Below are 22,915 nucleotides of genomic sequence, written 5' to 3'. Positions count from 1 at the left end.
ATATACCTCAACTAGTGGAATCCCTACTCTTTCATGTACCTGAAGCCTGAAAAAGGTCTCCTCCCTTTCAGCCGGAGCCTCCCCGTATAGCCCATTATAGTCCAAGGCTGTTCCAAGTGTTCAGATAACCCGGAGAATGGCGCAAGCTGGAGAGCGGAGCCAGATAAAGCGGAAGAGAGGAGGGAACTTACACCCTCTGTCCCTTCTCTCTTGCTCTGTCCCTAACCCCTTGCTATTAGTCCTGCTCACCTTTGAGGCTGTCCTTACTATCTAAACGTCCTAGGGCCCGTTTCTCGAAAGACCCGGAAACTTTTCGGGCCCGTAAAGCCATTTTTAGTTCAATTGTACCTAAAAACGGAGAAGTGTATACGCCTGAAACTTCTTGTATGTAGGGAACCTCTCTTCATATTAAGAATATGTGAATAAAACAGCTCTGTAATCGTAAGGTTCGAGATTTTGCTATGGCTTTACAGGCCCGAAAAGTTTCCGGGGCTTTCGAGAAACGGGCCCCTGGTCAGGCTCCCGGGGGGGCTCCTTGGGTTAATTTTTGCGGGTCTCTCAGAGCACCCATTCTATTACATAGTCTATTATGTGGTCAATTATAGACCCTATCTTAGTCACTTTTTGCAAAATGTAATTTTCGCTATCCCAACTTAAGTCATTTTCTGTTTATGCATCTAGCAGTAAGCTCATGAAGTCTTTTAACTAGGTCATCCTGAAATGAACCGACATTTGTTTTAAACTTGAATGTAGTAAATCTTCTCATTTTTAAATCCCTACCTACCTGAATTTTAATTACTGGCCCTCAAAATATCGAAAAGGTGCAACCTCATTCAGTAGTAACTCAAATAAAAAGTAAAATCCCATTATAGTCACTCCAGTCGTGAAAATGCAGCCCCATCCAGCGGCAGAAGGCGCCCAAAAATAGACCAGAACTGGGCTTTCTTTGAAAACAATAACCAGGGGCGTACCTGCCTGTAAACCAAGTAAGCACTAGCTTAAAAGTTTTTTTTCTTTTTTGAATTTAAATTTTGTCAAAACTCTATATAAGCCCGAGGGTAATCTCTCTGAGAAAATTTCAACAGGTTCTCTAAAGAGTGACAAATGAAGTCCGTTGAAAAAGTCAGCAAAGAGCAACCTCGTTCCCAGGGTTCTCTCGTACGCGTCCCTACAGAGCGACGAGTTGGAGAGAAAACCTGGGAACGAGGTTGAGCAAAGAGCTAGGGACAACTGGAGTCCTTTTTGACATTCCGGAGCGTTCATTTAGTGCTATGCGGAGGGTGAAGACCGATATGCGGTCTGCCATGGGAGCAGAGAGGCTGTCTGGTCTCGCTCTCCTGCACACTTACAGAGATTGGATCATCGACACCGACAAAGTCGTCTAAGAGTTTTGGGCCAAGAAAGTGCCTCGATTGGCATTCGAATTTTGAACATTTACATCGTATAACTGAGACGTAACGTTGGCATTGACCTGCATGTTATCACTCTTACCGCATCTATTCGATTAACCGCCCTGGGCGCTTATTAAATTTTTGGACCTTGAGAGTGGGCGCTTATTCGAGGTGGGCGCTTATTCGAAGCTGGGCGCTTATTAAATTTTCACCATTTTCAGCAAGTGAAGTATGTTTATTTTGCAACAAAACAATAAATAATAATAACAAAACGCGAAGAAGTAACAAAGCAAGGTTTCTGTAAAATACTCTGAAGAAAACTCCGTCCTCGGGGAAGTCTCTTATAAGTTATTCACTTAAGTGGGTGGGTTGGGGGTGAGCGCTTATTTGAGTCTGATTGGGAGGAGGAGGGGTGGGCGCTTATGCGAGGCTGGGCGCTTATTAACTTTTTCTGCCTTTAGGATGGGCGCTTATTCGAGGTGGGCGCTAATTCGAGGTTGGGCGCTTATTCGAATAAATACGGTATCTTGTTTTAACGTTTAAATTTTCCATCTCGTAACTATTTCGTTCAACACTGAACAGCACTAAACCCTAGCCAATTCATTTAAGTGTATAAAGCTAGCGTGCGGATTAAAACTTTAAAGTATTGTTAAATGTAGCACTAACTTCAAAAAATGTGATCAGCTACATAATGACAATAACGCGATGTCTTTGCGTATTATGCTTTATTTAACCTTTTCTTGTTTTAACTTGTGCCACCTGGCTTACTTGTAAAAACTAGCCAGGAACGCCCCTGATAACCACTATATATTCTCGTCCCAGAGCTACGATCCCATTGGCCAGCGCCACGGATCTCGCAAACGGGCTTGCGCGTTATATCCTGGAAGTAGCCAAAGCTCCTCCGTTTCGCTGGCCAAAAGTATCCCAGCTCTAGGTACGAGAAAGGGATCAAGAATGGATCGGGGCAGCCTTACTTTTTAGCTACTAGGTACACGTTCCGAGCATCTTTGGATCAATCTGGTACCTCTAGCAAAACGAAGACGCTGGCTTGGGACGGGAAGGTCCATCGTCCCCACTTGCATTGTCAGATCATTCAAAAAACAGCCGCGTGACTCTGAGGTGGAGAGGAGAATGGTGAAACACCGGTTTTCACCAAACGTTTCTATGAATTCATACCGGGAGAAGGAAGTTTTTGTCCCTCCAACTGCTTTTTTAGATTGGCCAAGAGAAGGGCGAGGAACCCACATACTGCGGAAGTAGAAGGGAGAAGGGGAGAGAGAGTGACGACGTCTCGTAAGACACACATCCGTTTGAAGGTTTTAGATCTCTTTGCATTTTGCAGGACAGTGTTGTTTCGAAATCGCAGAAACTCAGCTCTTAGAGCTTCATTTAAGCCTGGAGCACAAATTTTCTCAGGAGTAGCGTGAAATGTCGGTCTCAGCATTAATAAAAAATGTTTATTGACGTGGATTTTAAAAGCAAGGTCTTCCTAGCCTGCGAGCAAACTCTCCGGGGCACTCTGGAAGAGGAAGGAGAGCCTACAACTACGTCTCTGGAAGTTGAATATCAGCATCGAAAAAGTCGATGCAAAGTGCTAATTGGCAGAGATGACATTAATAATGACGTCATTACCCTTGCCACGTGTTTTTTCAGTGTCTGTTTACATCGGCGCTCGTTTCTGCGTTGATTGGTGGAAATCTGACAGCTCAGTGGACGGGGAGCTACAGGGGAATTGGAGGTGGAATTCAAAGTCCAGAAACGTAGTTGTAAGCTCTCCTTCCTTTTCCCGCCCTGCCGCCAGAGCGCCCCGGAGAGCTTGCTCGCAGGCTAAGGTCTTCCGGTCTTGGGAAGACTCGAATTCAGTATCCTTGTATGGTTAGGCCATCCCCATTTTTTTTTCGTTCAGCGTCGAATGCGTTTCCTGATATTTGGTCAGTCGGTCGCATTGAAAAAATAAATAAATAAATAAAAAATAACAAGAAGTCTCCGAATGGGAGGCCCTGGTACCCCAGGACATCGGTCAAAGTTAACATTCACATATTTGGATTAACAAAATGCACAATATACTGTAAAAAATGTTCCTGTTTTTCTGTTACTATGCTCATTTTTCAGATTAAAAGAATTATTTCAAGTGAAAAATGGTTAACAACGTCGTTACTTTTTAAATGCCAAAAATTTGGGTCGGTCGGACGACGCTAAACGGAGAAACAAGAGAGGATGACCTTAGATAGGCCCAGGTGACACGCAAAAAGAAAAGCGATTAAGAGACAGATTAAAGTAGTACTTTTATTGCTACTTTTACAACAACTGCACGACACGAGACACTTAAGAGAGGTGATAAGAAGTCTCTCAAAGAGGCTGACTCATTACAGTGGTAGTTGGTCATTTTTTAAATATAAAATAATCATTAAGCTCCCAGTGATATAAAAGCAAATTGATAAAATTTTTCATATTAAGGTTGGAACGTACACTTTGAATAAAACTGACATTTTATATATTATTTCCTTCCGTCAGGGCGGGTTAATAATTTCTTTTCTGCGCAAAGTTCATATCATCCTCGGAAACCCAGGATCAGTAGGGGCATTTCATCGAGGCGAGATATTCAAAAGCAAAAACATAAACGCACGCAAATTCTTCAAGATTTTTGCTACAATTTCTACTATTATTATCATGGGTGATAAATTAGCCAATATATTGGCGCAAAGTTTCCGCGTTGACTTAAAATTTCAACTCTGAAATTACAAAACTGCTACAACGTTTCATAGATATAGTGTCCTGTTATAATTAGCCCGCATATTAAAACTGGAGTAAATTTTTTCCCTTTTTTCAGGCGAACGAAGGCAAGCACGAAGCGAACGAGGAGGGTCAGACGCGCGCGACAAAAGGAAGACGCGTCCTGCGCCCCTCGCTTGCCTTCGCTCGCCTGAAAAATGCGAAAAAACAACGCCTGTCATGCAAGGATAGTTCCAATTAGCTGACCCTGGATCTCCTCAGTATGATGAATCCACAATCGCCCAGCGCGCATTTTTACGTTACTGTCTTACAATAACAAAATAACAGTCCGATATAGCTGACATAATATACACACGTAAAACAAATCTAAAATATTTCCTGTTACGACGATAGATAGACCTCATTCACAATGTCGGCCATCTTTGCAAGCATGTAGGGATTCATAGGATTTTTATCAGTTTAGTTGGCAACCCCTGAGAGACCTCCTGACATTGCTGTGATTCGATGAATCCTTTGGCGCGTGCAAAGATGGCGGGTATAAAGTCTATGAGATAAACACGCAAGATAAAGGTGCAGTCAATTCTCTCCTAAAGGACATCTTGGAGTTACACAATGCCGTTCTTCAGTCATTAGGGAGATTCAGCAAAGATGACGGCGAGGGCATGATAAACTTTAACTTGTTTCTAAAAGTCCTTTATTTCATTATGCCGGGACTTAATCGCTCCCTCGATCGCTGCGCGATCACATTGAAGCTTACTTCTTTCGCTTTTAAGAACTTATGAGAGGTCGACTTGTTGCTTGTCTCAGTAACCGTCAAGGAAGCAACAGTTTTAGTATTATAAAGCAAACCAACAATTTTCACCCTAGAGAGTTCCTAGTTTCACGTTTTATGGACCCAATGCAAACACAACACAACTGTATGCTTTTTCCTGAACTTGGTGCATGAGAATTCAACTCCAAGAAAAGTCACCACCAACTGAAAAATAAACGGTGGAACGCAAACAACGCGATTTCACCGTCATCTTATGCTCATGTTGCCTAGTTTCGAAAAAGCGAAACCCTGAAGGATTGTGGTAGTAGCAGTCAAAAGACGTCATCATGCATATCGCCAATATTGAACCAATATTCAACAAGAATACACAGACTCATACCCTCTCCCCCTCAGTTTGACACTTGGTAGTTACTTTGACAATTAAAAGGACACCTTTTTAAGGCCAACACTTGGTACCAGTCCCAATGGTGTTCCATGTAGGAGAAAATTGACTTGACTGTCTAAAAATTAGACTGATTTAGCAACAGAACGGGAACGTCAGTCGACGACAGGAAAGCGCGCGGACAGGACTGAATGCGACTTCCCTTGCCAAATTTGCTGCCCTGCCACAGGTCAAGACTGTTGTTTGATTTGCATGCACTTTCATCAACTGACGTTCCCGTTCTGTTGCCAAATCAGCCTGATACCATTTTAGTATGACTGGTGAGGATAACACACTATTAAGTTAAAAGCGGTCATTGTCGTGGCCTTGAGTTTGTTCAAAGAACATGAAATCCTGAAAAAAAGAAAACAAAAAGTTAAAAAGCTTAAAATGGAACTGCATGCAGACTGACATTGCATTGGGGATGAGATCAATTAGTCTGTTAAGCTGCCAATATTAGATATCACAGGCAAGTCATAAAGCTTCTTAAGACAATAAAGGCATAATAAAAAGTCATTACTGTTCAATGAATGTCATTATCATCTGAAATCTACTTATTAAAATATAATCAAGATCAGCAATAAAAAGTGTCTGGAATATGTAGAGTGTGAGCAGTCGTCCTTCTTTCCTCAGAGCATCGTCCAGCGAGCAAAAAAGTAGAATAATGAAAATTAATGGTAAAAAAGAGGGGAGATTGGGGGTGGGGAGAAGAAAAGTTTTTTCTTCGCTTTTTTCTTTGCTCAAGCTTTCGCCCTTGTTCCTTGCAACTTCACCAGTGCTCTTGATCTACTGTGCCAGACTCAAATGAAAAATAAGAGACTGTTGGGCATTTTGTAAGTAAAGAAATCCATCTACCTCTGTGAATATACTTAAGTTTAGAAAAGTCTGCAAGGGGTGTTTAATCTGGAAAAAGTTGCGACAAAAAGTCTACTTTTGTCTTCTGAGTCCGCAGAGATAAAACTTAGGAAAACAAAACTCATAACCAAGGGACATTGCATGTAGCAGATGATACAGAAGTTTCATTCAAGTGTTTGTACTTACAATGAGGAAACATGCCCCAAGCATAACTCCTTTTATCTTGACATCAAGATCCATGGGGACTAAACACAATAAGAAATACACAGACAACATTATTATGCTTAGTTAATATTGCCACATTATTTTGGTTTCATATGTTTCCCAGTGTAACTCTCTAAACTAAGGGCCATTGATCACTACAGATAACTGAAAGAAAGACAGTCCATTTACAGTCTGTACAGTCACTTACACTTGATACTACAGATTATATAGAGCATTATTGTAACAGAGTAAAGAGAAACAGGTAACATGCAGTACTTGACATTTTAAAAGTAACAGCAACAATATTAAAAGAAGGACCATGCATGGGTGAAAATGCTGACATAGGCATCAACAGAGGATATCTGAGGTATCTAATCAAGAAATAATTAAAAACAATGTGCATTCATTTGTTGGTCAGTTATTATTGAGTTTCCTTTTTTTCAGTCATTATTGTACATTACCATCTAACTCCAAAAGTCAAGGAAAATAAAATTTAATACATGTACTTAACTAACAACAAAGAGCAGCAGGAATAATACTAGATGAAAAAAATCCAGATGACACTGAAAAAGCTTCAACTGAACAGGGTTGCAGCCTTAGACAGCTATGTTAATCCCAGGATGGTACTCACTACAATGGCCTATACAGGAGGGCTCCGCCCGAAAGGGGTACCACCTTTTTATGGCACCATTAGTTAATAGAAGGTATATTAATGGTATATAAAAGGGTAAGGGGTTGGTCTGGGCAGAGTCTCCTCATATAAAACTTTGTTGAGTGACCCCCCCCCCCCCCCCCCCGCCCCTTCTTCTAAAAGGTTAAAAGGCCATTTTCCTCTTACTTCAGTGCCGGATCCAGACCTTGGGATAAGGGGGGCAGGCAGTCATCCAGACCCTTAGATAAGGGGGGGCGGGGGCAGTCTCCCCAGAATTTTTTTTTTGCCCCTTTGGCCCTCAATTTGGTCCAAAAATAAGGGGAGAGGGGGGGGGCAGGCGCCCTGGATCCCCCACTGTACTTACCGCACTTTCTAAAAGACGGCTCACTGTGTATATTTATATTATGGCCTTTCATCCTGGAAAGAAGAATAACTAATTTGTTTGTCTGTTTTCTAGCAAGGTCTTGACTTACATGTGATTCCAAAATTATCTGTATCAGTAAATGCCTCCTTAACAAGTCCACTCCACTGTTTTGAAATCTTGCCTACTTGGTTTTGGCCGTCGGCTGACAGAACCTAAGACAAACCAAAACACATGATGAAGTAGAAATTCGAATGATTGAAACACTCATACACTAAGTGTACACTGTTCTGTGGGTCAATTATACATGACAACATTATGTCCTGTTGTATTAATTAGAAGGGAGATTAATGATTCTCATAATATCTCATTATTGAATTCTAGGAATTAAAAAGACTGAATGACGCAACTCTTTAAGTGTTCTCCATTGGTCAGAATTATAGCCATCCAGACCAGTACATTCTTAAAAGGAACAATTCCACTGCTGATCAGAACTATTCCAGCCAGCTCAGTGTGTTCCCTACTAGTAACATATGCATGGAAGAGTTAATGGGTGGGAAAATATAATCCTTACATGGAATTCAACATCTCCACAGATATTACACTGGCAGAAAGGCCCTTCAATCTTCAAGACAGTCTCTCTTGCGGCATTCTGAATTTCAAACTTTGGAATGCATATCGACCACCTGAAAAGATCATAGGGGAAAAGCTGATTATAATCAGAAAAATCTTTCCATTTATTTTTTACCTGCCTTAAGTCAACTATATATCTTTAAATTACATTTTCATCACACATAGAATATATTATTCAGCAAAGCAATATGTTATTGTATGCAGACTGTGCAACTAATTGATGTATGGCATTCAAAGTATTAAATGAAAAAACTAATTAGTGTTATTTTACAATCCTAATTATCAACATAAAAAGATGAATCTTTGACACAAAATGCTGGTGAACACACGTTCGTTTAATATTTTGTCTGTTTAAAAGTACGCAAGCACTGTTTTTTGTTTCATGGGTGCAAAAGCTTGGCAAGCCACTTTTTTTGCTTGTCCCCCAAAATTAAAATAGCTGCCCTCGAGTTGGGCAATGGAGATTTTTGTGCCCTAGTCAGAGTACTAAACAAGGACTTTTCTCACGATTGAGAGCAATAGCCAAGAACTGTCCCAGGTGGTGACTGTATTTCAATCTCTTGCAAGCAACAGGGAAACCAACAAGATGAGCATCGGAGAGGTCGAGATAAATGAATGACTTCACGCTGTAAGTTGTCTAAGATCTTCATCTCAAATGGTCTGGAAGGGCCACAGCATTGTCGAGTACAACAATCAGTGTCTAATAAATTATACAAAAAGGAGTTAAGCATAGGCAAATGGATTATTGATCAGGCTTTAGGTGCTCAAAAGATAGATAGTGCTACATATCCACTAGATAAATCTCAGTCTATCTAACAGTAATGCAATAGGACTTTCCCTCATACTTATCCCTTAAATTTACTATGCAGGTCAGTGTGCCTTTGAGTCTTTTAGACTTTGGACGTCTACTAGAAAAAAGGAGATGAATTTGTGACCCAAATAAATAAATAAAATAAATAAATAACGATTTGGAGGTAGCACATCCACATAGTGGTTCTTCGTTCACCTGATTCCTGGTTGAATTGGAATTTGGAAATGTCTGTTTTCAAGGAGAGGGGAAAACAAGAGTACCCAGAGAAAAACCTTTCAGAGCAAAGGAAGGAACCTGCAACAACGTTCACAAACTCAACCCACATATGGCATAGATGCCAGGATTTGAACCCGGGCCACATTGGTGGAAGGCGAAATATTGCTCTTAACGCTGCGCCATCCTTGCTCCCATGTTCCCTTGTTCCATTAGGAATCCTGTTTCTGGGTTGAAATTGACCCCATTCCAGAGACAAACTGAAGAAAAAAATATATATACACCTGTTCCAGAGATAAAGGGTGACTAATATACCCTATTTCAGAGTCGGGTGAGGGAAAATTAGCATGCCTTATTGAGCAGCACATAGACATGTGCCTGCATAGCCCATATATGGGTGCATGTACCTCCCACCTCTTCCTGGGCTTATCCACTACATAGCAAGCAAATTATTAAGTGGAAAACATTATGCAAACTTTGAACATCTGAGGACAGAAGTCCAATATAGACTATTCACTCTGTCCATGGCCAGCATTTATGCAAATTTATTGGAACAAAAGAAAGTGTTTACATGAGAAAAGAGTTTAAGTCCCTTAGGAATTTCTTGGTATGCCAGCATGACTGCCATTTCATTGTTTTGGAACACCAAATGGCCACCGTGACGTCACGTAAACAGGCTTTATTAGTCCAAAGTTATGGCATATCACGTTTAAGGTTTTAAAAATATTAAAATTATGAGGCTGATGAGTTTCTTTATAAAACTAAGACAGATAGAAGCAAGAGCTAATTGGCTTCTGATAAAAGAGAGTGTGTTTATCTGTACAATACACTATGTATTAGCCGAGCCGTTTTAATTTATTTTTTGAAAGCGCAAATAGAGCTAAACCACCCAATTACGAGGGGTGTTAATATCACGCATAACTGCATTGTAATGTCATAATAGACACTTATTACCTTCCAAGCACTTATAAAGTCCGGCAAAATAATGGCCAGTTCAACAAATTTTAGTCACGTATGTCACAGTACTTGACAATCTTGTCAGAAAATTTCAATCTAAGCTTAAGCTTATATTTATCAGCAAGCAACGAATGCAAATTTGAGAAATTACTCACCCTCTGCCGCGAAGAAAACTTGTTGGCCCATGCTGTTTAAAATCTTGTACTTATTGTTCGTTTCAAAGCCAGTGAATGCTGCCAAAAAAAAGGTCAAAGGTAAAGCCGTGAAAGAATAAGTTTAAATTTTTTGTTAGGAACTGAAATCTTAAGAAAGTGACGTAACCACTTGAAACAGTAATCATGTAGACACGTATACCTTCGAGCAGCTCAACCTGCTGTTTTATCAAAAGTTGGTCTATTTGCGTGAGATACTCCAACCCTGGGGGGCAGTTTTCTGGAACTGGTGGAGCTTGCATCCAATTAATTTGTCCCTGGCCACCGGGAGCAGGGTAACCTAATCAGGAAAGAAAATTTTGAGATTTTGAGCATAGTAAACATCTGTTCTGTCCAAGCGAGTAAAAACAAACATGGACAAAGATCGATCCGATCGAAAACACATGGTCTGTCACATTTTTTAAACCTCCATATTATAGCAACGTTTAATAAAAATGAATGATAAAACACCGAACATCAGTTTTGTAGCAGGGTTTAAGCACTGAGCTAAATTTTTAAAAAAATACGCGAAAGGGATTCGAATGAAATGCTTTCGTAAAGAAGCGGAAATCCGAAGTAAGCTTAAGTTTGAAATAACAACATAACCGATTGTGCGATTTTATCAACACGATTTTTCTGGTAGCAGCCAGACCGAAATATTTTAATTAAAAGGGAGTATATTAGAAATCAAAGGGGAGTAAGGACTCAAAAACTGCGAAAAATAATCAAATATTTACCAGGTTGTTGGCTGACGGGAGCACCATACCCAGGTTGAGCCGGAGCAAATCCTACGCCAGGCTGTTGATTTGGTGGATATCCTGCGTGAGGCGGTGGATAACCGGCCTGCGGTGGTGGATATCCACCGTAAGGCTGTTGAGGAGGAGGATACTGAGCGTTATTTTCTACAGGAGGAGGATAACCATACCCTTGAGGCTGTGCCATGTTTCGCTTCACAACGAGGAAACGGCTTCTGGTTCTCAGGTGTTTGTGCCTCGCTATGAAAAACAAAATTACTCTCCTACCCCTAGTAAGTAGGTACGTGCCCTTTGATTGATAAATGCTTTCTAAGCCTATTTTCTAAGTGTTTGAAATTGCAAAGCACTAATATTGTCTTGAAATCACTCAAGGCCCTAAAAATTTTAGTTATTAATCGAAATTATACTGAGGGATTCACTTCTTTGAAAAAAAGAAGTTTTCGTGACTTGATGGGATTTTAAGCATTACCCCGTACAGGGTATAGTGGGGATTTTTTTGCCGTTGTCAAGTGTGGCTCTTTGGTCAAAATGGCGGCCGGGGAACAAGACGTTGTGATGGAAGAAAGCACCCCATCTAAAGACCAAGGAGGACAGAAAATGTTCACACTTAAAAAGTGGAATGCTGTAGCCATGTGGTCTTGGGATGTAGAGTGTGATACATGTGCTATTTGTCGAGTACAAGTCATGGGTAAGCAATGCAAAAAGATTAAAATCACTGAAGTTTTTCCGTTTGTTAAAATTTAAAATTTGAGCTTAAGCTTGTTTTTTATGAATTGAAATAGGTGAAATGAATCATATTTTTATGTTAGAGCGGTGGTCTATGAATGGGGATCCCCTCCAAAAAGTTTTGGAAACGCTTTTTGGGAATTGTTAAAGCTTAATATAAAAAAATGAAAGTGAACAAAAAAGTGTTTTCAGCTGCTATGATAATAAATATTATATCAAGTAGCAGTTAAAGACACAGTGCTGTCGTAAAATTTCCCTGTTAACTGGGCAATTTTTATTGTATTTCCGGCATGCATCTGTGGGAGCGAACTGCCCTTTATCACCCAACAATCTGAAACGTGACTGACTGACCATGAAAAGCTTGGCGTACATGCTTAAGCTTATTAAAATTATGTCACATTGGTTCCTGCCGAATTTATAGTCTTCTTATTAAAAACCAGAAACCCATAATGGGTTAATTCCTTATGAGTTTCTTTAAAAACTCAACTTTTTTTGTTATATTCTATTATTAATAAGTTCCCTTTGCCCAGGTCGAAGTATTCTTCTTGAGTAAAATCTAGCTAGTGGTCTATTATCAATGCTGCATTCTCATTGGTTGAGCTACTATTAGGCTATATGTTATAGCCCACTAGTAGCGAAAAGTGCGCGCTTTTTGGCGGCAAAGAAGGATTAAAGTCTAGCTTTAACTAGCTAAAAGTTTTTTATTCTCAACCTTTTTGACCAACTAGTTGGATTTTACTAAAACAATTTTCCTCTTGCCCTTATGGCCTCTGAGTCAATAGCCCATGAGGCCGGCTATTGACTCAGAGCCCATTCAGGCTCGAGGAATAATTGTTAAATATTTTGTTGTTCAGAGCTTTTTACCTCATATAAGGCTATTAAACTTCCCTCAATGTCTTGTTGGACTTGTTGAAGTTGAGTTTAATAAATTAGTAACAAGTAAATGACAAAGGTAAAACAGCTGACCTCTTATCGTTGGTTGATTGTGAGGTTTGCTTCCTTCACAGCCCCTTGTATAGTTGTACACGCATGTTAGTTTCTCATCTTAAATTATTCTTAGTTTCATATCAATAGCAATAAGTTTCAAAGGCACATTAAGCTTATCTTTCCTCCATGCCATCAATTTTTTTCTGGAACTAAATAACAACTCCCTGTTTATTTTGCATAGATGCTTGTCTTCGATGTCAATCAGACAACAAACAAGAGGAATGTGTTGGTATGTAATGTGTTGCTCCAGAAAGTAACCTTGTATTAATAATCCCCCAAGCCTGGAGGAGGGGGGTACTCCTGGGGATTCTTGGTGGGGGTGTGCCACCCAGTTCTCCAACCCTATTTCACACCAAAAAATGTCGTTTCTCACACCCATTTTCAGACCTGGTGTCTAAAATCCATACCCGTTTTAAACCTGACCTCTAGGCAGAAATTATGTCACCATTACTTAGATTAGGACCTAAACAAAAAGATTTCTTATTAATGCATTTCAAATTCACATATTTCTCTTTCTTTCTTATTCATTGGAATTGAAACAACAAATATATTCATACACTGATGTAGTTCCCTCGAAAGCCATACCTGATTCCAGACCAAAATAGGCAAAATGTATACCCATTTTCAGACCAGAAAGGTGCAAAGACCGTACCCTTAGGGGCGGCACATACTCATATGACTTATATATGGGAGTAACCCCCCCCCCCACACACACACACACCCCTCGGGGTTCCCAAGGCAGGATTTTTGGTTCAAATTGACTTCAGGGTATTATGGTACCTTAAATATACCCTGTCAAATGACTTTGTTGGTGATTGACCGTGATACGTAGGAGGTGTACGATTGATGAGACAGGAAAATAGTTATTTTTACAGTCAAAAATATTCCTGCTTGCAAGGCACAAAGTGCTGGCATTAATTTCTAGCATAAAGTGCCTCTCCCGTCTCACTCTTCATTTTCAAACTTAAAGCATCTGTGCCTTTTTCTCTTGACTAACACAGAATTTGAATGACTGGGAAAAAATTGATTGTTTTCAGTCTTATCAGTTTGCAAAAAAAGTGGCCTGTTTAGCTGGCTGTATTGTAGGTGGGTACATAAATGAGAGGTATAGCCACAAGAAAATAGCCTCTTCCCAAAAATCCTCTTGCAGCTTTGCCACTTATTGTGTTTCACTAATAAAACTGTAAGCTATGCAGCTATGCAAAAGTGTTCCCAGGTGTTCGACTCAAAATGTTTCCAAAAATTTCTGTCTCAAAACAGAACTGCCTTTACTTCTGTTTTGTAATATAATAATATTGTCAATAATCCAATAATTTTTGAATAATGGGACAAGAATATTGACATCATTCAATAATATGAAAACAATAGAGTTTGTGTTCATGGCATAATTATGTTTTGGGCCTGATTCAGACTCATTTTAGCCCAAGCCACCAGGGGAGGGTTAAAATAAGTTTCTAAGAGGAAGGCAAAATGAGTTCTTTGGATGAAATCCTATGTAACTTGTTACTATTCAAATAAAACCTACTTGACAGAACTTTTGAATGGTACTTTTCATTTCTTAGGATTCTACAAAAAGAAATCAGCCATTTTTGTGTTTTTTTTTCTTTGGCCACCAGTAGAAATGAAAGGGTTGACAGTACTCACTCTTAAAAAATTTATCAACCTCCCCCCCACCCTCCCCCCTCAATGCTCCTCAGCAAGTTAAATAGACTTCTAACTATTCTGTTTGTCCATTTCAGTTGTGTGGGGAGAATGCAATCACTCATTCCATAACTGCTGTATGCAATTGTGGGTCGTGCAAAACAACAGATGTCCATTGTGTCAGCAGGAGTGGGTCGTACAAAGGATTGGCCGTTGATATCTTATCAGCAAAACTGTCATAAAAGCCATTGGATTTGCACTCAAATTCTTAGTGAATGTGAACAATGGATAGACGATTGCAGTGCAGTTGTCTGCTGCAAGTTAGGAGGTATATTACAGGAGAGTTGCATTAATGGCAGATGATTTTCTTTCCATGAAGACCTCACTTAACAACTGACAATCGCTAAAAGACACTGTTCTTAGTCCCAGTACTTATACAGTGTGACTACTACTACTACGGATTAAAGGAAAATAACAATACATTCCGAGAAAGTTAGTTGTCAATCATAATCAAAATAAACAACATGGGTCAAAATCAACCAGTTACAGCCTACAGATGTGACATTTTGAACCCGCTGAAGCAAGCTTGTGTTTCCTGCGAGGTCCATTAGAGTGAATGATGCAGGCAAAAAAACGTAAATGTTAGTTTTAAAAATGTTTGACTTGAGGTTGTGATATTGCAAAGCGAGGCAATAGCAACAAAGACATTGCTGGTAGATGGCAAAATAACAGCTTGTGTCAAACAAATATGTCTCCTGGGTGTTGTATGTAAAGTTTTGAATGGAAAAACATTGTCTGGTGAAGCATTTTGCTTTCTTGAAAAATGTTTGCTATCAATATCTAAATTTTGTGCTTTGAGTAACTTATTATTTTTTTATGAGCTGGTGATTGGCCCACAACCAACTTTCTTAGAATGTATTTTTATTTTCCTGTAATCTGATTGGTCAACTTTGTGTAAGAGGCCCCAGTTAGAGTAGTTGCACTGTAAATGTGGCTGTCACTAAGATTTCAAGTTGCCTGGTTGGGGGAAATTGAACAGCAAGGAAGTGTTGTTTTTGTTCTATTCTTCCTTGGTTTTCTGAGAAAGTAACCTACAGGTGCATGCCCAGAGGTGTAGAAGGAAATCCCGTGCCTTTAGTGACAGCCCTGGTTGTACAGTGAAACTTTTTCTTAATGATAAACTGTTACCAGTAAAGCCACTGGGAGTACATTCTCTTGGACATAAATACATTTTAAAGTTTTCGCAGAGAGAATTTACTTAAATTAATGTGCACTACACCAGTAGTAGAGATTCTGTATAGTAAGCAGGCTATTTAAAGGGACCTTAATTGACTTTGAAGTATTATTAATAAATCAGTTTACTCATCTGTAGTAAAGAAAGTAATAAAATTTATGTACAAAATGCTTTACCTGAATGCCTTATTATGGAGGGGGTTTAATCTGATCTGAAAAAAGCATGGCCGGCTAACTTGACAGTAAGTAATCAGATTAGTGGTGAGGGCTACAGAATAAAGAGTGGGGATTAAAAAACGGAAGAGAAGGAGGGAAAGCTAAGACCCCATAACCACGACTCTTTCAAGTAAACTAAGCAATTTTTCCTTGTCTTGTCACTTTAATGTCGGTCTTACAGGCCATGTAGAAGAGAAAAGGCTTGCAAGGGTGACCTTTGGAGCACCTGCTACATACGGTTCTGACTTGCAGTTTGTGATCTTGTGTCACAAGCCAAAAGTATGGTGACTTGTGGGGACATAACACACCCCGCAATCCAAACCATGTACTAGAATTTGGTTTCTGGGAAGTATTTTTAGATTCTGGGGGGTGCTTTTGAATTCTGGGATGTGTTTTGAATCTGGGGCATTTTTTGGATTCCGGGAAGTGCTTTTGGAATTTGGGGCATGTTTTGGATTCTGGGAAGTGTTTTGTCCCTACGAGCCACTGTACAAAGGGATTACCGTTAAATTCTGAAAATAAGCCCCTCCATGTACAAGCCCCTCCAAATATAAGCCCCCCAAACTGTAATGCAAAAAAAACTTCGGTAAAATCGCCCCTCCGAATATAAGCGCACTTGGGGGGCTTGTACTTGGAATTTGCCCTTGAATACAAAGTAAAAACAAAGCAAAAATGGTAAATTTTCTCCCCACTACAAGCTGGCCCAATCGATTTTGAAACGCAAATTTCCCTCCGTACGCAAGCCCCTCCGAATATAAGCCCCTCAAAAAGGGCCTTTTTTTGGAATTTTACGGTATATTACTGAGGAAAGAAGAAAGCTGACATGGTAGAAAATGAGACTTTACTTCTGTTCACCATACCGAAAGATTGCTAGTGTTACAGAGGTCATAGTAGTTACACTATTATTACCTAAACCCTTTATTAAACTAAAAAATTTACACAGTGGCTCACAATGTTGGGAGAAACTCTAGTGAATTAGCCACACAGAGAAAAGTATCTTGAAAAGGGCAACAGCCACTGTGGCATCTACAAGTCAATACTGTAACATGAAAATTTATATGAAAATATTGTTTGGGCTATCAATATTATATACATCTAACATCACATTCACCAGTCAGGGCTTACATGTATCTATGAGGGATGCAGCCTTAAGCAACAACATAATTTATGTGGTCACTTATAGTAAATTTGCATACTTTTGTTGAAGTAACTAAATGTAAATTGTTCCAAAATCGCAACAATAATAAAATTACTTTTCTTCCGTGGATATTTATGTTATTTAGCCCTCTGGGTAATTTTTATCTGCAGAATTAAAAACTTTTATGTTGAAAGAATACTTTGGGGACCAGTTATCATAGGATGAAAGAATAACTTACCACCATTTTGGAACAAGGTTGCCAGCTGCTACAACTTCCTCAAGTAGTGAATTGCATATAAAAGTCAAAATATATTAAAAGCAAGAGACTTAGAGTGTTTGGGTTGGAAAGAAGAGGCACAGCTCAGTTTTGCTGAATCATCTTCAAGGTGTTTTGATACCGAATAAAATCTCTTTCACATGTTTTACTCAGCTTGAGCGTCAAAGCAAAGGTCAGTTCAATGCACCTAATCTTGAATTTCCAGAGGGGAGGGGATGGGAGGGGCATTAAACCAATAAAACCTTCTTGAGTATGGGTATTTTCTTGAACGACACAGGCATAGCTCTTGATCATGAGCTTATGGCTAATAAGTGGGCAACAAAGTTCTCGGACCCTCACTTTATGTAAAACAAAAGTATGCAAATTTATTATAGTGATGTTAGTTTGGCAGGAAAGGCAGTTACTGTAGAAGCACTGTTCTGTAAAAGGATGGTCCATAAGGATTACTTTTATTTTATCAAAAAAGGAATGCACCAGTTTGCTAGAGCCCCATTCACACCATGATATAATAATAGTTACATTTTAAAGCTCTTTGTGAAACACACAGTTTAAAATAAATATTGTGTCCTTTCACAAAAGCTGCTTTCCAGTCTTTTGCTGACTACAGATTTAGCACAAATGTTATGTCACAGCCAAGCTCAGCCAATGATCCAGCCTTCTGTTACCAACTTTCATTTTGTTAAAACACTACAATTAAACAATCATGTTTTGTTGGTGTGAATGGGGCTTCAGTCTGTAAACTGCAAAAGTGGCAAGCAAATATGAATAAATAAATGCTTGTTTTCAATTTTTTTTGCCTCCCATGTACAAAATGGATGATCACAGAGTACCCAGGTTCTGGCAGAGTGATTCTGTGCACCTAGTAGTCTAATACCCTGCACCACAGACAAAACTAAACTTCTGGTTAACTCCATCTGTCAGACAGTGCCAAAATCCTTGTTCTGGGACCCCGGCTGCTTACCATCACGGCTCGAAAAAAAAACTCTTGAATTCCAGCTTGTCCTTTGGGTATTTAGCTCTCACATTTCCCTTGCCTGGGGTCACTTCTCGCTCATCTTAGTTAATGATTTTGTTCGTGGATGATTTGCCTGGAACCTCGCCCTTTGGGCAAGTAAGTTTAAAAGTCACTTGCCTAGTAAGAAAATCTACCAGTCCCGGACTACCGGATGGGGCTTTTTTCAAGCCCTGACCAGGTTTGAGTATGCACCATGATTAGCTGTTAAAAAGCCATTATAGTCAATTTCGCCCATCAGGTAGAAGGGAAATTCTAAACATATTTCCTGTAATTTGTTGAGTCCATTGCGGTCCCAGAACAAGGATATCAGGGCTGTTTTGCAGACGTTACTAACCAGGGTTAGATTTCATCTGCGATGCAGATTAGTAGTCTTTAAGTCCTGTTATACTGTTGTTTGTTTTCCAGTAACTTTAGGTTTGGCATACTCTACAAATTCATCTATTAACACAGGCCATGCCCCTGAAAACAATGAAAAAATAACAATGTTAAAACAATAATTTTCAAATCCAATTCTTGGCTATCATCAGCCTTGATTTCAGCATTAATAAAACAGTGAAAAAAGGACAGGATTTGACTACTGGTTAAGTGGAAAAACACATATAATTTGTGTTTGAAATTATTATAATGTTATTTTAACAATCATTTAAGACATAACTCACCTTCTTCATCATAATTACTCATGTCATCCTCAATCATGTTACTGAAATCTAAGAGAAGGTTCCAGGTGTCTTTGGATATTGCCCTTTTATGATGGAACTGTAAAACAACATTTAAACTACACATAAAAATAAGATCAAATTTAGAAAATTACAGAATAACAGAGCAGACTGATAGGAGTATGAGGGTTCTCAATAGATTTTTCAGGATTTCCTTTATTTGAAGCTCGGGATTCACGATTTTAAAGCAAAATCTGGGCAAGACTCAAAAAAATACATGTAGCCATTGGGATTACGGGATTGCGCAAAACTTTGAGTTGGGATGACAGGTTTGAAGAGCCCTGTTGGGGAGGCTCAGGTATGGCTGATCTATGTACAAAATGTTTTGCTGAAGTCCACTTGATTAATTTAGTATTACCTTTAAGAGAATTAAAAAATACATGATAAGTAAGAAAGAGGTAATTATTAGTAAGAAATAATACACTGTCAAAGATTCCATAAGAAAGTAAGGAAAAAAGACTTACAAGAGCTTTAACGACATGTTAAGTATACATATTGGAGTAATAATAATGTACTGGGATGTGGGCACCCTTTGTTATGAAATAAGTTCTACACTCATACTTATTATGAACAAAAACCTGAACTTACCATGAGGAATTCGCACCAGATATCAAGGAACTTAAATCTTCCATTAAGGACTATATTCCAATATGCAATGGACATATCCAAGTCTGAGAAGAGAACAAATAAATCCAAATCTACTCCTAATGTTCCAGTGACAAGTGGCAAATATCTTTAATCAGAAAATTGAAAAAGGTTACAAAAACATAATGCAATGACCAAACCAGTCTGGAGCTAGTTAGAAACCAGTTTAACCAGTCTAGAGCCAGTTAGAAACCAGTTTATCCACATCTCTAGGCAGGAATGGATGGTTTGTCAGTAGAGACTGCTATTTGTGCACTGTACATGTTGTGAAAAGGCAAACTATGCTCACAGGGTAACGGTACTTGGTACCTAAAATTCTTAACAACTTAATTCTCTGTGTTCATTGTTAACCCCGTGAAAAACATTGTTATTACAATGTACCTAAAACATCATTTAGGCAAAGTTAACCTTGAGCTTAGTAATGCATCAGCAATCTTCCCAATCAGTAATAAAAGACCTGCAGGGTGGCCTTAAGGGGTATTGCATTATATGTGCGGTGCTATTAGCTGATCTTTGGGGATCAAAAGCACGGCTACTGCTTGGGAATCACTGCAGATTCTTGCGCCCTCTCCTCCCTTGCGATACTGTGTTTGGCTTTTACGGTATTATTTTTCTTTAAGGTAAGCTGCTTCCACAGAATTCTTTCAGTGTGATGGTGCCGGTTAGCGGGAACTCAGGGTAGCTTATGGCATGTGGCAAACTACTAACCTTTAAGACACCACTTCCAAGCTCATATGTTTGCAATGAGTTTGAATATCACACCCTTGCATCTAAGCTTACTTTTCTAGTTGTTCATAACACAACATAGACTGTCACAACATGTTCTTATGACCAAGCAGAGAGAGAGTTTTTAATAATTATTATGAATGAAATTAATTAATAATATCAAATTCATCTTACCTAAACTTTTTTGGCCCGGATTTTTCGCAAAATTAAATGTGAACTGGTATAAATCTTTAAATTTGCTACTGTCTCTAAGGTCAGCCTCTAAACTGGGAAGCTTACTTCTGAGCTTGTCGATAGAGTCACACCTATAACACAAGAAAATCATGAGTATATCATTCATTTACTGCAGCTGGGTTGGCAGAATCAGTACAACGCTGGAATGCAAAACAGTTGCCAGTTGTTCAAAAGGTGGATAGTGCTATCCACAGGATAAATCATTATCCACTATATAACACAATAATTGTTTTCTAAGTACTTTAATCCTGGCATTGATTTATCTGGTGGATGGCACTTGAGTCAGACTTGAATTATTGTACCCTGGTAAGGCTGAATCAGCACATTCTTAAGAATTATCATGATATGTTTTGAAATGGGCTTTTATGAAAAGTTCCATCGTTTCACATGGATTCAGTTTAACTTATCAACAACAAAACTTAACCACTCCAGTTACTTATATACACAGCCAACCAACACTACTCCCAAGATATGGGCTGTTTAACAATAAGCAATGACTTACCCTAGATCTACCATTCCATCAATAAATTCCTTCCTTGTAAATTCACACTGTGTTGCAGCTCTGAATTTCCAAGCAATTATTAGTACTTTAAGACTGGTAGGATCTAATTTCAGGTCTTCACAGAACCGCCCAATTCCTTCTGCCATGATTTTATCATCATCTGAGGGATCTAATGAAAATGGTAAGATGTAAGAGGTCGGTATATATAACAGTTCTACCTCCTATAGGTGACTCCTCAAAATGTGAAGATTTAATTAAGCTGGTCAATTATGGTAGGTGACGCTTAGGCAAACTGAAGCACAGGAGAGCTCTTATTGCATGCAATTTCTTAGTAACCAGATATATACATTATTGACCAAGTGTAAGGTCAATATGGCTGAATATTGGCTGAGTCCTTTTTTTTTTTTAGTAAAAACCAGTGGCAGATCCAGACCTTCAGATAAGGGTGGGGGGGGGGGGGGAGGGTGGGGCGGTCATCCAGACCCTGACAAAAAGGGGGGCCCGGTATCAGAAAAAGTTTTTTCAGCCCTTTGGGCCTCAGTTTGGTCTAAAAAAAAAAGGGGGGACCAGCCCCCCCCCCTCCCCGGAAGGGCCCCTCCCCTGGATCCACCACTGAAAACACAATTAAAAGAATGAGGCCAATATACAACATATTGATCCAACCAAGCTTGATTAATAAAGGAAAAAAACTCTTTCTTGCAGGACAGATGCGGAAAATCCTGAGCAAGCAGGATGGACCCATCTTGCCTGCACGGGTAGCCAAAGGATCCCAAATGCTCTAACAAAAGAGTGAATATAGGAGCAAAAACCAGTGAACACAGTCCACATGCTGAATGAAAGGATTACGAGATCCTTTGGCTGACTAGCATTTTGACATGAAAGTTAAATGCCTAACTGGGAGTGCCTCATTTTGGGTCAAATTCCCCACTGTACGAAGCAAAACTCCAGTCAAATGCCCTGGGTATGCCCTGAGGAGGGTATTGGGCAATTTTGGACTTGACTGGTACATTAGTGAGCATAGAGGTCGGACCATGTGTCAAGTGGTTGCTAACAAAGAGGTTAAAACAATGGAAAACTAAGAGACTATCACCATCACCCCTGATACCCTGATAAAAACTTTGCCCCAAACCGTATGTCTTCCCCAGGTTAAAGAATGGTACAGGTGACATGAGACTGGGGGTGATGAAGGAATGAACTAGTATCCAATCACCGGGGGAGGGGAGGGAGAATAGCATCTCATGACAACTATTTACTTCATCTATTCTGGCTTATATAAAATTTTCTTACTGTTCATATGGCTTTACAACAAAAAAGTTTTTGTAGTCATTTAAACTAATATATTAAGCAAAATATACCCATAAAAATATCCACGACACGGTTTAAGGGTCTTAAATCCGGCGAGACATTTTTGATAGTTCTTTGCAAATAAGCAAAAATAAGAGGAAGATAGAAGAATGACATGATGATTGTGCCTACCTTTATAGCGATCAAACAGATGTGAAATCCTTTTCTTATCTACTAGGGGTTTTGTATCAATGAAATATCTTTCTGGATTCTGAAAATAACTATCTGACGCCACCTCCAGTCTCCAGTCATTTTGGCTGAGGCAGTTTATGGCTGTTTTCTCATTTGTCTCAGTGAAGGATATAAACTGCCTCACTTTGTCACGCTGCGAGGACTTGAGCCGGTTCTGCAAGGCCCAACATGGACATAAGAAAATAGAATTCTACTTAAACGAAACCACGTTGGAAAACAACGATCTTCGCAACATAAAATAAAAACAAATGCTCTTACCATCTCCACATCACACAACCACCCAAAACTCGTCCTTCGAATCATTTGATGAGCCCGCTGTCCTACCCTTCGGAGACATGAGCAAAATTTTTACTTACGGGAGAGGCCTAGTGCAT

The 22,915-nt window shown here is 39.4% G+C and overlaps 3 protein-coding genes across 3 annotated transcripts; 1 reads left to right on the top strand and 2 right to left on the bottom strand.

Annotated features, from left to right (window-relative positions):
• Positions 1–3,659: 3,659 nt before the first annotated feature.
• LOC140949780 (phospholipid scramblase 2-like) lies at positions 3,660–11,205 on the bottom strand. Its single transcript, XM_073398915.1, has 8 exons — positions 10,932–11,205; positions 10,358–10,495; positions 10,159–10,236; positions 8,530–8,722; positions 7,964–8,075; positions 7,502–7,604; positions 6,359–6,417; positions 3,660–5,671 (listed from the first exon to the last, which is right to left on the bottom strand). Exons 1-8 carry the CDS (start codon positions 11,134–11,136, stop codon positions 5,621–5,623), a joined length of 939 nt encoding a protein of 312 aa, XP_073255016.1. The 5' UTR covers positions 11,137–11,205; the 3' UTR covers positions 3,660–5,620.
• A 167-nt stretch (positions 11,206–11,372) lies between these two features.
• Positions 11,373–15,706, top strand: LOC140949781 (RING-box protein 2-like). Its single transcript, XM_073398916.1, has 3 exons — positions 11,373–11,637; positions 12,844–12,891; positions 14,402–15,706. Exons 1-3 carry the CDS (start codon positions 11,478–11,480, stop codon positions 14,518–14,520), a joined length of 327 nt encoding a protein of 108 aa, XP_073255017.1. The 5' UTR covers positions 11,373–11,477; the 3' UTR covers positions 14,521–15,706.
• An 870-nt stretch (positions 15,707–16,576) lies between these two features.
• Positions 16,577–22,881, bottom strand: LOC140950407 (DCN1-like protein 1). The gene is made up of 7 exons (XM_073399630.1): positions 22,800–22,881; positions 22,482–22,695; positions 21,006–21,174; positions 20,444–20,574; positions 19,487–19,569; positions 18,842–18,938; positions 16,577–18,641 (listed from the first exon to the last, which is right to left on the bottom strand). Exons 1-7 carry the CDS (start codon positions 22,842–22,844, stop codon positions 18,565–18,567), a joined length of 816 nt encoding a protein of 271 aa, XP_073255731.1. The 5' UTR covers positions 22,845–22,881; the 3' UTR covers positions 16,577–18,564.
• Between the last annotated feature and the right edge of the window lie 34 nt (positions 22,882–22,915).

The sequence above is a fragment of the Porites lutea genome, chromosome 10, assembly GCF_958299795.1.
Source record: "Porites lutea chromosome 10, jaPorLute2.1, whole genome shotgun sequence".
NCBI classification, from domain to species: domain Eukaryota; kingdom Metazoa; phylum Cnidaria; class Anthozoa; order Scleractinia; family Poritidae; genus Porites; species Porites lutea.
Note: the sequence above shows the minus strand (reverse complement) of the source record. Positions and strands in the feature narration are given on the sequence as shown.